This window comes from Oncorhynchus gorbuscha, linkage group LG05 (assembly GCF_021184085.1).
Source record: "Oncorhynchus gorbuscha isolate QuinsamMale2020 ecotype Even-year linkage group LG05, OgorEven_v1.0, whole genome shotgun sequence".
In the NCBI taxonomy this organism is placed as follows: Eukaryota; Metazoa; Chordata; class Actinopteri; order Salmoniformes; family Salmonidae; genus Oncorhynchus; species Oncorhynchus gorbuscha.
The window spans coordinates 66,322,738-66,342,841 of NC_060177.1; the positions used below are offsets into that span (position 1 = coordinate 66,322,738).

The 20,104-nt window shown below is 41.6% G+C and overlaps 1 protein-coding gene across 4 annotated transcripts in view; it reads left to right on the plus strand.

The window, feature by feature from the left end:
• The window catches only part of LOC124036324 (MLX interacting protein), a 39,420-nt gene extending 19,612 nt beyond the window's left edge, over positions 1-19,808 (plus strand). The window contains exons 2-17 of one of the 4 annotated variants that reach the window (XM_046350763.1): positions 2,640-2,746; positions 3,063-3,148; positions 3,640-3,729; positions 3,913-3,948; positions 4,592-4,763; positions 4,919-5,008; positions 10,125-10,219; positions 10,375-10,984; positions 11,382-11,488; positions 11,601-11,673; positions 11,953-12,068; positions 12,235-12,342; positions 12,637-12,764; positions 13,724-13,847; positions 16,210-16,339; positions 17,170-19,808. In XM_046350763.1, coding sequence (XP_046206719.1) covers positions 2,640-2,746; positions 3,063-3,148; positions 3,640-3,729; positions 3,913-3,948; positions 4,592-4,763; positions 4,919-5,008; positions 10,125-10,219; positions 10,375-10,984; positions 11,382-11,488; positions 11,601-11,673; positions 11,953-12,068; positions 12,235-12,342; positions 12,637-12,764; positions 13,724-13,847; positions 16,210-16,339; positions 17,170-17,291 — 2,194 coding nt within the window. In that variant the 3' untranslated portion in view covers positions 17,292-19,808. Of the gene's footprint in view, positions 1-2,639; positions 2,747-3,062; positions 3,149-3,639; positions 3,730-3,906; positions 3,949-4,522; positions 4,764-4,918; positions 5,009-10,124; positions 10,220-10,374; positions 10,985-11,381; positions 11,489-11,600; positions 11,674-11,952; positions 12,069-12,234; positions 12,343-12,636; positions 12,765-13,723; positions 13,848-16,209; positions 16,340-17,169 lie in introns of all 4 variants that reach the window. The other 3 variants (XM_046350762.1, XM_046350760.1, XM_046350759.1) reach the window with 3 other exon arrangements.
• The last annotated feature ends 296 nt before the right edge of the window (positions 19,809-20,104 follow it).

Consider the following 20,104-nt stretch of genomic DNA (forward strand, 5'->3'; position numbering starts at 1 on the left):
TGTAGTTCATTGAGTCTATGCTCATTGGGTCATTTGATATAGGTTAGGCTAGCTAAACACTGGCCATTGACAACATGTCCTTCGAATTGAATGTCCTCTTCCTTGTTTTTCTTGTCCTGTTGGTAGTTTGTCTTCCTTGGTTTGCCTCAGCCCTATGAATTGCCCATTACTTACAGTGAACAGATTATATTACTAGGCTGTGTGCTATCATCTTCTAAAAGTTTGGTGGACACGTCCATAATAACGTTGTGGTTGCTTGAAGTGGAACAGTATAGACCCTTTTGCAGTACATAAAACACATAGATGAGTGCGTCTCTTGGTGGGAGTAAGAACCATCACCATCTGCGCCTATTCAACACAGCCTAGATTTTAAGTTTCTATTACTTGTAAACAAAACAACTTGTTTGGGTTCTCATACACTTATAATATTTAAAAAAAATCTTACTTGAACAGCCGCTTAGATTATGTTTGGTCTTTGCAAAAATAACTATTTTGTATGCAGCAGTTGTTAGCTAGAATGTTAACGCTCATTGATATAGGCTGTAGCAAAAGCTAGCCAAAGAACCATTTTACTGGTTGAAGTTTAAGTGTTTAAAAAAAAAGTATAATGCAGTTGATTTGTAATGATGACACAATCATTATATTAAGCAGGACATTCATACGAGCATTAACATCCAATTATAATCCAGAAGTAGTGTGAAATGCAACATGTAAATAGGGGCTTTTTTTTGCTGGCATTCTATAAGAGCTCACCCTTGTTCTGCCACCAATTCACACGCATCCCCTCGTGCGGTAATGTTTGCAAACACCGAAAGGATCCATTTGATCCCTCAATTGGGTTAGGTAGTCCCTCTTGGCAAATGCTAGGATTTATTAAGTTTTAAGTATCATGTCATTCTATGCCGCAGATTCCCTTCATTACAGTCAAAGACAACATCATATAGGCCTAATGTGAAAATACTGTTAGATCCTTTTGAGATACAAGTTGTTCATGATATATCGGACATGCTAATACCTCCACTGCCTTGTCATTGCCTCACCTAAGCTCTCTGCCTCTCACTATTGTCACTGTCAACGGTGGTCTACTTAAGCCTTGTTCACACTGCAGGCCTTAATGCTCAAATCAGTTTTGTTTGTCCAAACAGCCAGTGACCAAATCGGATTTGTGTGTTGACTGTAGACATTTGCTGAAATGGCTACGCAAGTGGCGGGTGTGTGTGCTGTGGCGGCTGATTGTGGGTGGTGCTCGTGCTTCCTCTCACTCAGAAGTTGTTGTTGTGTAGCAAGCTAAGGTGACAACAATGCCTGCCATGGAAGTTTCCCAGTTGCTTTGAATGTTCAAAATCGTAGTGTAAGAACACTTTTAAAGTGTCAAAAGATAAGATGATCCAACTTTCAAAATAAGTTATTTTTGGATAACCATAGATGGCTACCTAGCTGTTTAGTTTGCTAGCACACATTCACTAAATTCATTGTAAACAATTAACAATTGCTAGTCAGCTGCCACATGTTCTTGCCAAACTGTCAACAGAATAACAAGCAAGCAATAAGATATGCCAAATAACAGTAAAAAAAAAATTTAAACACGAGGTCAAATAATCAGATTCAGCTGTTCAGACACAAGTCGCATGGCCATGAATCTGATTTTTGTGTCTTGATTTCAAATCCCCTATGAATCTGGTTTGAAATGTGTCTTGAAGTATCCAATTCCATGGATATTTTGGCTGTTCAGACTCCAGGAAAAAGATGAGAATCGGATATGCAAAAAAAAATCTAACTGCCAGTGTGAACAATGCTTTAGTCCCTTTATGGATGCAGGTGTTCTGTTCAGACCTGGTTTGAAATACACGTGTATTTGATTTGTTCTTTAAATAGGCCTACTTTCTTTCTTTATGTATTTTTAGTATTTTCAAATCATGTCGACCAAATCACAAACTACTTTTATTGGAAGTATTTTCAAATAATTTCCTATTAAAATACTTATTTCTAAATACATTTTATGAAATAACAAACAGACCTGGTTTCAAAGGCATGGGAGTATTTATTTGTATATAAAAATGCACTGTATTAAAAATAATAATATCCAAAACAAGTATTTTGAAAGTAATTGAAATATGCTAAATAGTGTTTGAACCTAGGTCTGGTTATGTTACCCTTTTCAGAGTTGTCTTACTGTCACTTAGGATAGTGTTGATCTGTCTGAAATGATGGGTGACTTCCACAATTGTTCTAGGAAAAGGGATAAGGGAAGGGGGATACCTAGTCAGTTGCACAACTGAATGAATGCTTTCAACCAAAATGTGTCTTCCACATTTAACCCAACCGCTCTACATGCAGGGGGGGCAGTTTTAATCGGCATCCACGTCATCAGTGCCCGGGGAGCAGTTGTTGTTGGCGGTTAACTGCCTTGGTCAAGGGCAGAACGACACATTTTTCCAATTTGCTGGCTCAGGGATTCGAACCAGCCACCTTTTGGTTACTGGCCCAACGCTCTTAACTGCTAGGTTACCTGCCGACCCCAGGAATCTGATCAGTTTGAGGTTACCTAATTGTTAAAATCACCTCTTCATTTTGCCAATCTGCACCTCTCCCGCTTGAGTAGGTCATTAGAAGGCTTGTGTTATCTTCTGCCTTTTCAGCGGCAAGTTAGTGTCACCAAAATGGAAGAACTTCAAAGGCCTGAAGCTGCTGTGGAGAGACAAGATTCGTCTCAACAACGCTATCTGGAGGGCCTGGTACATGCAATGTAAGAGCTCCACGCATGGCTTCATATTCTATTGTCTCCCACTAAATACAGCAACCTCACTGTTGTAACATAGTATAAACGCCAGGTTGAACTTGGCTGAAAGAAATATTTGATTTAACGATTGCTCCAGGGTTGGGTCTGCAGAGCCACTGAATGGCACTTGAATCCCTTTATGATTGAGAAGTATAGTCTACAGTGTATGAATCATATTTAATGTTTTCTTTAAAAAAGCGTTTTCTTATTCACTACTATGTTAGTATAGGTGGTGTGTTCTTTTTGCTCAACTGGTAGCTCTTGCATGTGTTCTACTCTACAGATGTGGAGAAGCGAGACAACCCTGTCTGCCATTTTGTCACTCCTCTGGATGGGACCATGGACATAGAGGACCATCGTCCGGCAGAGGTAAGAAAGGGCAGTGGATTGGGGGATATTTTTTAATTGAACCTTTATTTAACTAGGCAAGTCAGTTGAGAACAAATTATTATTTACAATGACTGCCTAGGAACAGTGGGTTAACTACCTTGTTCAGGGGCAGACTGACAGATTTTTACATTGTCATTTTGGGGAATCAATCTAGCAACCTTTCGGCTACTGGCCCAACGCTCTAACCACTAGGCTACATGCTGCCCCGGCAATAACAAAATCATAGAAAATAATATGCAGCACACTACCACTGCCCCATACCACTGCCCCATACCACTGCCCCATACCACTGCTCCACCTTTTAACCCAATTCTTCTCTGGGACAACGTTTTTATCCCGTATGTATCGTTTAGCTCCTTTGCATGTCTCTCTTTTTCTCTCCTCTGTTCCACTCCATGTCTCTCTCCTTACTGTTTACCACTTAAACCAATCCCCACACTATTTTCTCCCTCTCCCTTTGTCTTCTATAGGCAATAGCCACAGAGGGGAAATATTGGAAAAGAAGAATTGAAATTGTAATTCGAGAGTATCACAAGTGGAGGACATATTTCAAGAAAAGGGTAGGGTAATGGATTTTGTTGACAGATTGTGCCTTTAATTTTATATATATATTGCTTTAACTGGATGGTGAGGCAACTAGTTGATGAATGTACTACATTTACTATGCTCTACTCCATGTTATAATTTTATGTCTATATGAATCTGCCACATAACATTGATTTTCCAATTTGTCACAGTTACAGAAGCACAAGGATGACGATCTCTCAAGCCTTCTCAAGGTATGCATTCTTGTGTGCTTCCTTGATTCAAATGAGGTAATAAAGTAGTGCTAGTGAAAAAATAAGGGTAACACCCAAATAATCACTACATCTGACATCTGTGAAAATGACAAAGAATAAAGTAAAGAATAGGCCATTTACATACATTTACTACATGTGGGGTGGAAAGCTGTATCCTATGTTGATTTGATTTATGTTATTAGGATCTCTTAGCTCACCAAGGGCTTGTCTTCCAAGAGTCCTTATTAAGAAATGTGAAAACAGAAATTTTGTCAAACAATCAAATTAATGACACAAACACAGATCCACATTCCTATTACATTTGCATGTTACAAGTTACACCCCCCCCCTACTTCAATTGTGCAAACAAACACTGCTTGGTCTGTATTTTGATTGTTATGAGGCATGTGTTTTATTGAAGAGGCTGATTTTAATCAATTTGAGTATGTGGTCTGCATGTTTCATAACTGTTAAATAGATTAGTTCTATGATTTGATATGGTTTGTGCAGTATGTGCACTGCATGTTTTTTGTGTAACTGACTGGCTGGCTTGTTGCATTTTGAACACCATAAGGGGCCAGAGGAGCAGTTTTTGCTGTTTGGGGAGATCTTTCCAGACACATTCCGTGTGTCCCTTTGTCAGGATGAGGAAATGGCCGTGCGCCGAGTTGCTCGCAAAAGCCGTGAGTCGCCTGTCCCCATGGAGATGGACCCACTCTTTGACATGGACGTGCTGATGTCAGAGTTTTCTGACACACTCTTCTCCACGCTGGCCTCCCACCAGCCCATGGCCTGGCCCAATCCGAGGGAGATAGGTGAGGGCCCGCCACCAATATCCCATTCCATACACCAAGCCTGTTTCTGTTCACTCAGATCCACCCAAGCCTTCAACCAGATCTATTGGAAAAATCTATTTGCTTTTCAACAACTTTTTTTTCACACCCCATCCGTGTCCACCTGTTCTCCATAGCTCATGCAGGGAATGCAGACATGATCCAGCCTGGACTCATCCCCCTACAGCCCAACCTGGATTTTATGGACTCCTTTGAGCCATTGCAAGGTAATGACAATGCACTCTACCACAGTGACAAACTCCAAAATAATGTCACTTGCACAGTGCACAAACTTTAACAGGACCTTGGAGCACCATGTTAAGGCCGATCCACAGATCAGATTTACGGTGTGTTCGCTTGGGTGGAGTCATATTTTTTGGGGGGAGCAACGTGCACCTTTTGGTAAAATGATACCCTCGCCCATCCACGTGTACCTAGACCCCCGAATAGTTTGACTGGTTAATTTGCAATTCTGCTCCTATCACCTAACCCAAAAGGTCATGAAAGGTCATGATTTATATGATGTGGTAGATTGACTAGAAATGAAATAGAACATCATCACCAGTGTTAGCTCATTTCTAAGAGAAACACCTGCATATTTGATTAATAGCTACATGTAATGAAAGTTCGGTGTTGTTTTACATTACCTCGTTTTGTGCCTGCCAGTTGCCTGTAGGCTTCTCCGCTAGCAGCTTGCTTGCTAAAAAAAGCAAGCTGCTAGCCTTTCAGCTTCCAACATCTCCCCCATGTCAAATAATCCGATTTATAATTAAATAATATCTAATTAGGCTACAATGTTGTTTGATATATTGTTCGAACAGTTGCTGGGATTATATATGTTTATAAATTCAAAATAATTTACTTTGATGCATAGCATATAGGTCAGATCAAGGAACGGCGGTTATGCTTTCATCACTTTTGTATTCCAGGATTTATAGCAACACTATCCACGTTTCCATCCACTGTTTTTATGCGAGTAAATCAAATCAAATTGTATTAGTTACATGCTCCGAATAAAATGTCTGTAGACCTTAGAGTGAAATGCTTACTTATGAGCCCCTAACCAACAATGCAGTTACATTTTTTAAATAAAACATTTGTAAGAATAAGAAAAAAAAGTAACAAGTAATTAAAGAACAGCAGTAAAAAAACACCGCCTGGTGTAGAGGTCCTGGATGGCAGGAAGCTTGGTCCCAGTGATGTACTGGGACTTACGCACTACCCTCTGTGGGCCGAGCAATTGCCATACCAGGTAGTGATGCAACCAGTCAGGATGCTCTCAATGGTGCAGCTGTAGAAATGTTTGAGGATCTGAGGACCCATGCTAAATCTTTTCAGTCTCCAGAGGGGGAATAGGTTTTGTCATGCCCTCTTCACAACTGTCTTAGTGTGCTTGGACCTTGTTAGTTTGTTGATGTGGACACCAAGGAACTTGAAGCTCTCAACCTGCTCCACTACAGCCCTGTCAATGAAAATGGGGGCGTGCTTGGTCCTCCTTTTCCTGTAGTCCACAATCATCTCCTTTTGTCTTGATCAAGTTGAGGGAGAGGTTGTTGTCCTGGCACCACACGGCCAGGTCTCTGACCTCCCTATAGGCTGTCTCGTCATTGTCGGTGATCACACCTACCACTGTTGCCATCTGCAAACTTAATGATGGTGTTGGAGTTGTGCCTGGCCGTGCAGTCATGAGTGAACAGGGAATACCAGGGGGGGGGGGTTCTGCTAAGCTATATGGAATTGTTTTAAGAAGGCCATACCAAGGATAGTTTATCTATTTGATTTAGACTTTTAAGACTCCTTAAAGTATCCCCAAAAAATATTAAACAATTATTTGATTAAAAACTGTTATTAGCCCAAACACATTGAGTAACAGATTCGCTACTTGGAACAACATTTAGTGTCCCCCCCCCCCCCCCCCAACAAATTAATATAAAGGAGGTTTGTTTGGAAGTGGTTTTTTTGGCCACTTAGCACTAAACAGTCTCCTTATATACACTATATGACCAAAAGTATCTGGATACCTGCTCGTCAAACATCTCATTACAGAATCATGGGCATTAATATGGAGTTGGTCCCCCCTTTGTGATAACAGCCTCCACTCTTCTGGGAAGGCTTTCCACTAGATGTTGGAACATTTCTGTGGGGACTTGCTTCCATACAGCGACAAGAGTATTAGTGAGGTCGGGCACTGATGTTGGGCGATTTAGGTCTCTTCCAATTCATCCCGACGGTCTTTGGTGGGGTTGAGGTCAGGGCTTTGTGCAGGCCAGTCAAGTTCTTCCACACTGATCTTGACAAACCATTTCTGTATGGACCTCGCTTTATGCGCGGGGGCATTGTCAGGAAAGGGCCTTCCCCAAACTGTTGTCACAAAGTTGGAAGCACAGTCGTCTATAATGTAATTCTATGCTGTAACGTTAATATTTCCCTTCACTGGAACTAAGGGGCCTAGCCCAAATCATCATGAAAAACATCTCCAGACTATTATTCCTTCACCACCAAACTTTATAGTTGGCAGTACGCATTCTTACAGGTAGACTTCTCCTGGCATCCGCCAAACCAACACTCACCTGTTGGACTGCCAGATGGTGAAGTGTGATTCATCTCTCCAGAGAACGCGTTTCCACTGCTCCAGATTCTAATGGCGGCAAGCTTTACACCACTCCAGCTGACGCTTGGCATTGTGCATGGTGATCTTAGGCTTGTTTGCGGCGGTTTGGCCTTGAAAACCCATTTCATGAAGCTCCCTGACAAATGGTTATTGTGCTGATATTGCTTTCAGAGACAGGTTAGAACTCGGTAGTGTGTTACAACCTAGGACAGACAATTTGTATGCGCTTCAGCACTCGGCGATCCCGTTCTGTGAGCTTGTGCGACCTACCATTTTGCGGCTGAGCCGTTGTTGCGCCAGGACGTTTCCACTTCACAATAATAGCACTTGCAGTTGACCGGGGCAGCTCTTGCAGGGCAGAAATTTGACGAACTGACTTGTTGGAAAGATGGCATCCTATGACGGTGCAACATTGAAAGTCACTGGGCTCTTCAGTAAGGCCATTCTGCTGCCAATGTTTGTCTATGGGGCGGCAGCGTAGCCTAGTGGTTAGAGCGTTGGACTAGTAACCGGAAGGTTGCCTGGTTAAATAAAGGTAAAATAAAAAAAATTAATATGGAGATTTAATGGCTGTGTGCTCAATTTTATACACTTCTCAGCATCGGCTGTGGCTGAAATAGCTGAATCCACTTATTATTATTATTTATTTTATTTTTTGAATTTCTCCCCAATTTCGTGGTATCCAATTGTTCGTAATTACTATCTAGTCTCATCGCTACATCTCCCGTACGGGTTCGGGACAGACGAAGGTCGAAAGCCATGCGTCCTCCGAAACACAACCCAACCAAGCCGCACAGCGCGCATCCAATCCAACAACGTGTGTGTGTGTGTGTGTGTGTGTGTGTGTGTGTGTGTGTGTGTGTGTGTGTGTGTGTGTGTGTGTGTGTGTGTGTGTGTGTGTGGATATATATATATTATACATGCATACAGTGGGGCAAAAAAGTATTTATTCAGCCACCAATTGTGCAAGTTCTCCCACTTAAAAGATGTCTTCAACTATGACAGACAAAATGAGAGAAAAAATCCAGAAAATCACATATGATTTTTTATTTATTTATTTTCAGATTATGGTGGAAAATAAGTATTTTGTAACTGTAACTGTAACTTCTTCTTTAAGAGGCTCCTCTGTCCTCCACTCGTTACCTGTATTAATGGCACCTGTTTGAACTTGTTATCATCAGTATAAAAGACACCTGTCCACAACCTCAAACAGTCACACTCCAAACTCCAGTATGGCCAAGACCAAAGAGCTGTCAAAGGACACCAGAAACAAAATTGTGTATATATGTGCATGTGTATATATGTGCGTGTGTGTGTGTGTGTGTGTTTACTTCCATTTTTATTTTTTTATTAACCTGGTACCGCGGGACCTTCAGACGAGTCTTGCGAGGCCTGTGGGCATCCTAGAGCGAGATAACTGGCATGTTTGAGAGTCCAATCTTTGCACAGTGTTTAACCCATACTGTTTGGATGCTATAGACAGAAGTTGACAAATCAGCTGTACCTATTTCAGACGAGTCCCAAGACTCTTGTGGGGGTCGTAGAGAAAAACAGAGAATACGATCGTGTTCATGAGCGTCTCATCTTTCATAGTTTATAGGCCAAACCATTCGATCACTATAGCCGATTTTGTGAGAAGACAGATCTTCGGGATGTCTCACAGCTCTAGCTCTGTCACCTTTCACTGCTGATGCGAAAGTGCGACATAGGCGGATGCGTTGGAATGGGTCACATCCCATGTAAAAAAACAACAGCATATCTCTAGCTTAAACTGACTGATTTTTTTGTATTATGCTAATTACATTTCCTCAGCGGCGCGGACATCGACCTTAGGTGGCTTAAGCGCAAATATTGATATAATATTGAAATAAACTTGTAGTCACGCGATGATATGGTTTGTGGTCCTATGACTCGAAAACCAAGCAGTTTATTAGGCTACAGATGAAAGAAGTTATTATGAACTTCACAGGGTGGTGAAAGTGCACAGTGATGAACTTGATGCTCTTTTCTAATAAATACAGAGGGTCTTATTCTGGTGACATGATGATCGATGCTTGACTGGCGTTTGACAAATACAAATATTCTGTCTCTTATCCATAATAATCTCATCATGTAGAATAGCCTACCTGCACTTTATCTGTGAGCTGTTGGCTAGAGCACATGAGTAGGAACATTTGCAATTTAACACAACAGTAGAGTTGAAATATGATGGAAACACATTGAACCTTTTTAGTTTTACTCAATACATGAAAACGAAAGCAAAAAATATCATTTTTATCTGCAATAAGTCCGTTTGGTGGAAAAACACCACTGGTGGGAAAATGTGCACATTTTTGCCAATTGGTTAGCTACTGTTGCTTATTTTTTTACATTAGTTTACATTTATAATATAGAGTACATTCTTTTGTGAAACAACATTGTGCCAGAAGAGAAAGAGGACCAAAATAAATGTTTCAACCAAGCAAGTTTGTTGGTAAAATAGAGCCTCCCTATCTACACAACAGTGCCCGCACCGAGAGAATCTGCGTTGCAAGTGCCATAGGCCACCGATTTTGTGACGAAAAAACACAAAAATCATTAATGTACTGCGTTGTGCTCCAAATCATTGTGTGAAGTCTGCCTAACCTCTTAGTCCCATGCAGTTGACTGTAATACAGCAGGTGGCATATCCTAACACATGTTGGTGGAGTGGATGTTATACTAATTTTAACTTACCTAGAGACTTCTCCCAGACTTATTTCACAGCCTCCGTCAGCCCATCTTCCCCCCTGCTTCCCTCACTGCCTCATCCGTCACTCCTCTACCCAGCAGCAGCTCTCAATCCCAGGTAAAACCCTAAACCCAGTCACTGTGAACCTCAGCCCTAACATACCCCCAGACCTAACACACTCCTGCCTTTATTCTTAGATGTTTTCACATAATTTGACTAACTGATAACATTATAAATGTGCTTTCTTTTCTTCTGTCCTTGTGACTTGACAGGGCCAGCTTCTGTCTTCCATGCACCTCTCAGCTGACCTACCGTCCATCAGTCATGACCACAGACTCGTCTCCCCAGCCCCCCTGCCTATCTCCTCCCTCATGGCCAATCAAACCAGTGGGACCGATGAAGGTTCCTCCTATGTACAGAACTACATGCCTCTATTCACTGCGCCAGTGCCCCCCAGTGGTCAGGCTGGAGGCTCCTCCCTCATGCAACCCTCAGCCCCTCCCACGATGCCACACACCCAGCCCTGCCAATGTTCTGTCACAGCAACATCAGTAGCCCCCCCACCCCTGGACGATGCTACAAGCCTGGACGGTTCCCCACCCCCATCTGTCATCACACACACCGCCTCCTCCATTGTTACACCCAGTGAGGCTGCCACCACCTTCAGTCAGGGTTCTGAGCTCAGCTCCTTAACCCGGACTCCTCCACCACCACCACCCCCCCTCCAGCCCCTGGCACCCTCACCTGCCATTCCCCTCCAACACCCCCAGACTTTTGCCCTGCCCAGACCCATCCAGCCTTCTTGCTCCAGCAAAAAGACATGCCATGTGCAAAGGATAGTTCCTGCCAAACCCATCCCCTCATCTCACCTCATCCTTACAAGTGAGTTAATCACGTCCCAAACTATTTCATTATTGATGGATGAGAATGGTGTATTGATTTTAATATTGAATGTAATATTGGTTTAATGCGTGCCTAGCAGGTGCTACTCCCAAAACACTACCAGTTATTGAAGTGGGGGATTACTGCTTCACTAGAGAGCGATCTCATATTGTGATCACACCACAAGGTGGCAATACTGTTTGTCATTTTTATAGTCAGTCACTATTGTAATGAAAAACTGAATGAAACCTAGTCAATATTTGCAAGCAATTGAGCCCAAATGATCCTAGCAAAGATCATCAATGACATCCAAGCTCAATATCAGAGATGAAATAAATGAGAAAAAATCAGCATTTATTCTGTGACGGTGGTAATGTCAAATATTTTGCTGTCTCAGCCCCCTTCCCAGTGCATACCAGTGCAGTGATTGTTACTCCAACTCCCCTGAAAGCAGACGTGGTTCCCTCAACTGGCGTGGTCATCGCCTCCTCAAGCCTACCAAGGGTAAGACCGTGTCTGCTCTGAAGGGCATGCCTTACTTTACACTGAACCCAGTTTTATGTTAGTTCGTTTTCATTTAATTTGTGTTTTATTTCTTCCCATCCCTCTCTCTCAGGCTCCTGGATTTCATATCCTTCCACAGACTCCGAAGTCACCCCAGCTCATTATCAATAAAGAGGACTGTACTGGTGAGTGACATACGCCAAGCCCTTACTCTTTCTGTTGTATGTACACTAACCTCAGTCAAGTGTCAGAGGGTACGTTCCTCCTGTCTAAGCTATCGATCTAATAACTTTACATGCCATACAGGATGTGGCATGGTAACACATTCATACACATTGTTTTGTAATGTTTAGAGCACTTCTGCTTTCCATAACATTATTGATTTGTCTTAGTGAGTTGGTGCTCACTGGTGTAGCAGTCTTTGTGATGGTTTTTGGCAACTCTGGATCATCTGTCTCTCCCAGGGCATGAGGAGCATGGCTCAGGTCAGGGGTCACCGTGTGGGTCAGAGCAGGTCTCCAGTCCTAAGTCTCCCCTCAGCAGCAGCAGCACAGCCCTCTCTAAGAACGAGTCCAACCAGGTATCATCAGCCCACATGCCTATCTGCTTCTCTCTCTGTGTGTTTCTTTGACTGTGTATAATTTCAGCTTTTTCAAGCAGGTCCGGTGCTGAGGGTGCCTGCTGTAGAAGCATTGTGGACACTGATCATTGTGATGATACTTGTCTCTCCTCCCTATCTGTTCCAGAGCCGTAGGGTGACCCACATCACTGCTGAACAAAAGAGGCGCTTTAACATCAACATTGGCTTCAAAACACTGAGCAGCCTGGTTCCTACTCTCAAGTCCCAGTCCAATGTAAAGCCATTATGTCTGTCATCCGTCTTCTGAGTCATCATACTCATATCTTCCAAATCTAGCTTTTGATGGCTTTTATTTAAAGTTCAGTTCAGAAGCATTGTATATGCTTATCCTGTTATTTTCAGGTGCAGGGTACAAATAGTAAAGTAATGCAAGAAAGATGGATACCATCACACTGTTGAATGTTCCAACATGCAACCCAAAGCTTTTATTTAAACTATTCAAAATATATATATATTTTTACATGACCTTCCCAATATCGCCACCCATTCTTGTTGTGTTTAATACCAGATCAGTAATGCTGGCACGCTGCAGAAGACCGTTGACTACATTGCGAAGCTGCAGCAGGAGAGGCAGCAAATGCAGGAAGAGACCAAGAGGCTACGGGAGGAGATTGAGGAGATCAATGCCTCCATAAAGTACGTACTGCCTCACTGTTATCTGTTATTACTCTCCTCTGAGGAGACGAGTTCATGAAACATTTTCATTATTGGTACACAGTCACATGTAGGGTGTCCAATCAAAAACACATCTTTTAACCAATGGGAAAAATATGTTAATTGTATATATAGTCCTCTAAGAAAACCAATGGTCCAAACCCCACGTCTCTTATTGTAATCCATTCAAAAGTTATTGGAGTGTGTACCCTTGCAGGGTGGCCAGAATTAGGGTGAATAAATTAATGGAGGCCAGAGAAAAATAGTGGTAAAAAAATGTGAAAATTGCATAGCATGCATGAATTAAACCTGGCAAGCTACTTTCCCATTGAGCTCATCTTCTCGCATCTGCAGGACATAAAACAATATAGAGGAAAAATGGATATTGATTTTGACGTAGTATTTTCATATTTTAGGATAAGCATTTCATATTTATTCTAAATTCCTGTTATTTCTGAAAGATTTCTCACTAAACAAGTGTGTCTCTGTGAAATGTCAACGGAGCACTGAACGTATACCAAGTTTTTTTATTTTCAAAGTCTTTTATATTTAATTTAGCTCGTGTCAATGCTAATTTAGTTTTTTTTCGACCTGTGGAAACAACTTTGAAGAACGGCCACAAAATGTGAAATCCTCACGTTGTTCAGAGAAACCTGCACAGCTTTGTCAAGAGGTCATGGTTTGTTTTTGGATGTATTAGGTTGCAAAATCTGACTTTTTGGATATACTGTTAATGATATGCTAAAGTCCTCACTGAATGATTCAGAACATGAATAATACTTTTTGTCTCTGTAAAATATATTTTATAACATAAGGAAGTAAAATTTCATCACCAAAGTGCATCTGGGCAGAGTGAGTGTACACCCTACCATATGTGATGATACCATGTGTCAGTATACATTACATAGTAATCTGATCTGTATGTTATTGCTGTGCCACAGTGTGTGTCAGGAGCAGCTGCCTGCTACTGGAGTGCCTATCACACGCCACCGCTTCGACCACATGCGGGAGAAGTTTGATGAGTATGTGAAGAGCCGCACACTTCAGAACTGGAGGTTTTGGATTGTATCCTTTTACCCTTATCCTTGACATTGAACATAACTTTGTCATAATAATATAAGATTCAATCAGGCTACTTTTAATATTATGCTTGTTCATTTTATTTAGATCAGATGGATAAGATAAGATTCTCTATATCAGCAAAGAAGAGCCACCGTTTGACTGTTGGAAAGCACCCTAACCTCAGCTTTCAGACTTGTGAAAGGTTATGAGTGTAGAGTACAGTGCCTTCGAAAAGTATTCAGACCCCTTTACTTTTTCCACATTTGTTATGTTAGACTTATTCTAAAATTGTTTAAATAAATACAAATCCTCATCAATCTACACACAATACCCCATAATGACAAAGCTAAAACAGGTTTTTAGAAATGTTTGCAAATCTATTAAAATAAAAGACAAATACATTATTTACATAATTATTCAGACCCTTTGCTATGAGTCCACCTATGGTAAATTCATTTGATTGGACATGATTCGGAAAGGCACACACCTGTCTATATAAGGTCCCACAGTTGACAGTGCATGTCAGAGAAAAAATAAAGCCATGAAGTTGAAGGAATTGTCCGTAGAGCTCTAAGACAGGATTGTGTCGAGGCACAGAACTAGGGAAGGGTACCGAAAACCTTCTGCAGCATTGAAGATCCCCAAGAACACAGTGGACTCCATTCTTGAATGGAAGAAGTTTGGAACAACAGACTCTTCCTAGAGCTGAACAATCAGGGGAGAAGGGCCTTGGTCAGGGAGGTGACCAAGAACCCGATGGTCACTCTAACTGAGCTCTAGAGATCCTCTGTGGAGATGGAAGAACCTTCCAGAAGGACAACCATCTCTGTAGCCATCCACTAATCAGGCCTTTATGGTAGAGTGTCCAGACGGAAGCCACTCCTCAGTAAAAGGCACATGACAGCCCGCTTGGAGTTTGCTAAAATGCACTTAGTCTCAGACCATGAGAAACAAGATTCTCTGATCTGATGAAACAAAGATTGAACTCTGGCTTGAATGCCAAGTGTCACGCCTGGAGGACACCTGGTGCCATCCCTACGGTGATGCATGGTGGTGGCAGCATCATGCTGTGGGGATGTTTTTCAGCAGCAGGGACTGGGAGGCTAGTCAGGATTGAGGGAAAGATGAACTGAGCAGAGTACAGAGAGATCCTAGATGATAACCTGATCCAGAGCGCTCAGGACCTCCGACTGGGGCAAAGGTTTATCTTCCAGCAGGACAACGGCACTAAGCACACAGCCAAGACAACGCAGGAGTGGCTATGGGACAAGTCTCAATATCCTTGAGTGGCCCAGCCAGAGCCCGGACTTGAACCTGATTGAACATCTCTGGAGAGACCTGAAAATAGCTGTGCAGCGATGCTCCCCATCCAACCTGACAGAGCTTGAGAAGAATGGGAGAAACTCCCCAAATACAGGTGTGCCAAGCTTGTAGCGTCATACCCAAGAGGACTCGAGGCTGTAATTGCTGCCAAAGGTGATTCAACAAAGTACTGAGTAAAGGGTCTGAACACTTATGTAAATATGATATTTCATTTGTTTTGAAATATACATTTGCAAAAATGTCTAGACCTGTTTTTGCTTTGTAATTATAGTGTATTGTGTTTAGATGGAGGGTCAAAAACTATTTAATACATTTTTAGAGATTTAAGGCTGTAACGTAACCAAATGTGGAGAAAGTCAAGGGGTCTGAATACTTTCCGAATGCTCTGTATGTATTAACATAGTCAAAAGTGTAGTATTTGATCCCATAATCCTACCACACAATGACTACATCAAGCTTGATAAACTTTTTGGATGCATTTGTACTTTGTTTTGGTTGTGTTTCAGATTATTTTGGCCCAATAGAAACCAGTGGTAAATGAGATGTCATTTTGGAGTCAATGCAGTGCCCTAGACTGCTGCGCCACTCGGGAGGCCCTAGTTTCTGAACACTTGTGATTGCTACCATTATTATGGATTATCCTGAATGAATTGTGAATAATGATGAGTGACCTAAATTTGAGGCACAAAGATCATACCCCCAAGACATGCTAACCTCTCACCATTACCAATAACAGGGGAGGTTAGCATTTTATATCTAGTGCTGCAATTTCCGATATGAATGAAAATACCCTCAAATTAAAGCTGATAGTCTGCACTTTAACCTCATAGTCATTGTATAATTTCAAATCCAAAGTGCTGGAGTACAGAACCAAAACAACAACATGTCACTATCCAAATACTTTTGGACCTCACTGAAGGACTGTTGTTCCATGAGCCATCTGAGTATATCTATCTTGATTGTCAGTGAGAGAAAGGAATAGGATGCAAATTCAGATCTGTTTTCTCAATAGTGTGTTTGACCCTTGACCCACCATCCTTAGTTCAGCATCATCATTAAGCCCCTGTTTGAGTCCTTCAATGGGACGGTCTCCACCACAAGCAAAGGGGAGCTCTGCGAGACCACACTGCAATGGCTGGACTGTCACTGCTCCCTGCCTGTGCTGAGGCCCAGTAAGTAAACCCCACGTAGCACCCCAAACCTCCCTCACACACACACACACACATGTTGTTTTCAATTAAATGGTAGCTGTGTCAAAGTAGGAGAGTGAGGCTAATTATTCCATTGGCATTTCCCTATGCTTTTTACTTGAATGACTGTCTTTCTGTAGGTGTTAGATTGCATGTGTGACGTTATGCTATACTTCCTTCTTTAGAATGTATAAAAGTCCATTCCACCCCCAATGCTTTCTAAGGAAAGTTTGGTGTCATGGTGTCATGATCTGTCAACCTCTATCACCCACAATCTTTTCCTGTAATTTATTTACAAGAAAGAACACATTCAGTGTTTTTCTTGGCCAACATTTGCCTCCTGCACTCAGAGGAGCGATCTCGTGATATGAGGGAGGGATGTTGACGTCAGAGATTATCTTCGCTGGAGACCGTTCATTTCACTAGGTTATATTACTACTGTCTGATTAGCATACTGCAGGAAGTAGGATCCTGAAGAGTCAGCTACACAATCTGAAGCCCTACTGTGGCATGCTAGCTCCTTGTCTTCATCTTTGTTTTATTCCTCATATAAATGCATATTGTTATGCTTATTGCACATTTTATAAAACACAGACTAGACAGCTAGCACATGACCGTCTGTGGAGGGGTATGATATTTATGCCTCTAACTTTCTCACTCATCACTTCACGATTCATTCATTCATGATTGTTTCATATATCATTTTATGGAGAGAGAAATTTAAAATTTGACATTGTTTTGTGTAACTTGTTGTCACACAAAATGTCAACTCTGATGAATGTGTATAGCTGATTGGTCTTTCTGTTGTCCAGTGGTCCTGAGCACTCTCCGGCAGCTCAGCACGAGCACATCTGTCCTTACTGACCCTAACCTGCTGCCTGACGAAGCCACCCAGGCTGTCACCAACACCCACAGGCACTCTGCAGACTCCTAGCCGCACCCTCAGGAGAGAGGAAGCGGAAGAAGGGTTCAGATAGAGGGCATGGTCATAGTACTCTCTAGTAGAGCCCGCCACTGAGGGCCCCTACCACAAACTCCTCTATTGTATGAAAAAGCACCAGCACTAGTTTGCCTTAGAGTAACCTCTTTGGATTACCTTTGTCTTCCACCCTATCCATCAGAACAGGACATGATGTTTAGGGTCTTTTTGTGCGTGACCTTATCCAGCTCACTGACCTATCATTCCTACACATCGACTGGGCTTTGCTGTCAACAACCCAGGCTCGGTGCATTACTTTGGAGGATTGATACACACAACCTATGGAACAACTTTACAGCATCTTTTGAACACAGCAATAATGTAGGTGCTTATATTTGTCCTATTTCACACATGTACAAGTGTGTATTATACGCATGTGTGAATTGGAATTGTGTTTTTTGCATATCCCAACTCCCCCTGGGACACCCTCTGAGAGTGGGGTCATGGCCATGTTCAGCCATTGTAAAAGGCGACCCTGGAGCAATTAGGATTACGTGCCTTGCTCAGATATTTTTCACCTTGTTGGCTCAGGAACTCGATCTAGCAACCTTTCAGTTACTGGCCCAGAGCTTGAACCGCTAGGCGACCTGCTGCCCTTGTTGCTCTTTTGTTAATGTAACCTTCAACACTGCTGACAGGAGAACTACCAGCTTGTTTTCAGGCTCACTTCCGCAGACAAATAACATGGCGCTTCAACCATTTAGCATACTTGCTAATTTTTGTTTTATCTTTTTGTTTTTATTCAGCTCTTAAATTATTTAAGGTATAAGATGGCCTATGAACTGTCTTAAAAGGGAAATATCTCTTGAAGGAGTTGAGTGAGATTCAGTTGGTTCTGTTGTTTACTCTGTTGTATGACGATGAGTGTGGATACATTGAGCTTGCCATCAAAAAGCCTATAAAACAAACCAAAAGCTTAGCGTTGATTGGCAGCATGCTTTGAGTACCATGAAAGCCTTCAACAGTAACTATTTGCTACTGGCCTTTCATTCTCATCATTCAGCTCATATGCATCTGGTGGGAGGGAGGGTGTCCCAGTCCTTTGTGGACAGACGTCCTGGGTATTCTACCCTTTTCTTGGGGGGTTGTACTGAATCATACCAGAAGTCTAATATCCTCAGATAATGTTAAGCCAAGGGTTATCCATGGAATAGTATTCACCTTTCACTTAAGGAAAATGCATTTTTACGGAATGGACCCTGAGTGGTCCGAAGATCAAATGCGACGCACTTGGTGGGCACACTACACTCACTGTACATTTAACATCATACGCTGCAGCCTACCTTCCATTCAGTCAATTAAACAAAGAAACGTTGTGTTATAGGAGCATTCAAACATTATGTGGTGAATGTTGCTATTTTCTTTTTGTTCCGCTAAGGGAGGCGCTGGTGAGTGTTTATGCTGTACCCTTTAACCAAACAAACACATTTAGGATACATTAAGCTGAAGACAAGCGTCGGCCATAAGCATACAGGTTACATAGCGTATGTATGTTCTATATTTGTTTCTCATAATCAAGCTAGCCTTTCAAAGATGCATGTCTCTCCTAGTTCAGAGCTTATTTGTCAAAGATGCAACTTTTATAGGCCATATTGAAATTAATATAGGAACATACATTTTACGCCCCTCTCCTTTATTAGTCTTGGAACCACCAACCTACGTTGTCACATTGTGGGAGGCATCCCATCTGTCTAGAGACTACTCCTTTATGAGAAATGCACCCCAGAACGGTACATGCATGGATACTGTATTACTGTTGCAGTGTGATATTTTGTGTCTTATTTTTTTGTTTGTTATGTCTTAGCACATTTTGTGTAAACTCTCCTCAGGAAGTCTAATGATTTTTCTGTATTTATTACTTGATGCACAACAACAGTTTACTTTGAATGATGTCAAATCTAGCAGCATTGGTTGTATATTTCATGAATGTATATTTTATGGGGGTTTTATAGTGTGCTTTTTGAGAGGCCTTAGTACATGTCTTAACTGTGATCACTTAATTTTTGCACCCTTTGCTACTCTACGAGTGGAGTCCCCTTTACCCGATGACTGGGGACTATATTATTGTTACAGATCAAGATTCTGAGCCCCACATGTACATTATTGTCCAACTCAGACAGCATTAGGGCTAATCACAGCTAACATTCATCTAACGTCATTCAGATCAAACGTTTTATTTCTGTTCCATTCTAAGAGAATTGGAGCTATGCAAATAATCAAAGGGCAAGAGCAGATGGATGTCATGATGATTTAAACTTGTTTTGTTTGCAAAGCAGTTACTATGTGGGAAATATTCCTCTGTCAAGAATCATGACATGGTTTAAGTTCTAAAACAAGTATTAACAATTTTGTCTAAGGAAGATTTCATTTATGAGATTACTTTTTGGAAGTCCTTGTCTGTTTGTTCCCTCTGAGAAGTTAGTGTTGTAAATATTTTCTTTCTTGTAGTAAAGAAAATAGTTTTTTTTCCTACATGGTTTGTGTTTTTCTTGTGTTTTGGGTAACCTTAATATCCTACTTTCTTACGTTCCCGACGGCACATCACAAGTCTAGGAAGTATGTCAAACGGTACAATTTCCGGAAACATTTTTAATGAATGGAACATAGTATTTTTTTGCATGTTACTTCATGTGTATCAGGTACAATACATAGCATTTCCAACAATTGGTAACATTCCTGTATGACACAAATGATAACATAATGATATAGCCAATTCTTTGACAAAAAAAACTGTATTTTCAATGTGACCCGGAACCAAATAAGAGTGT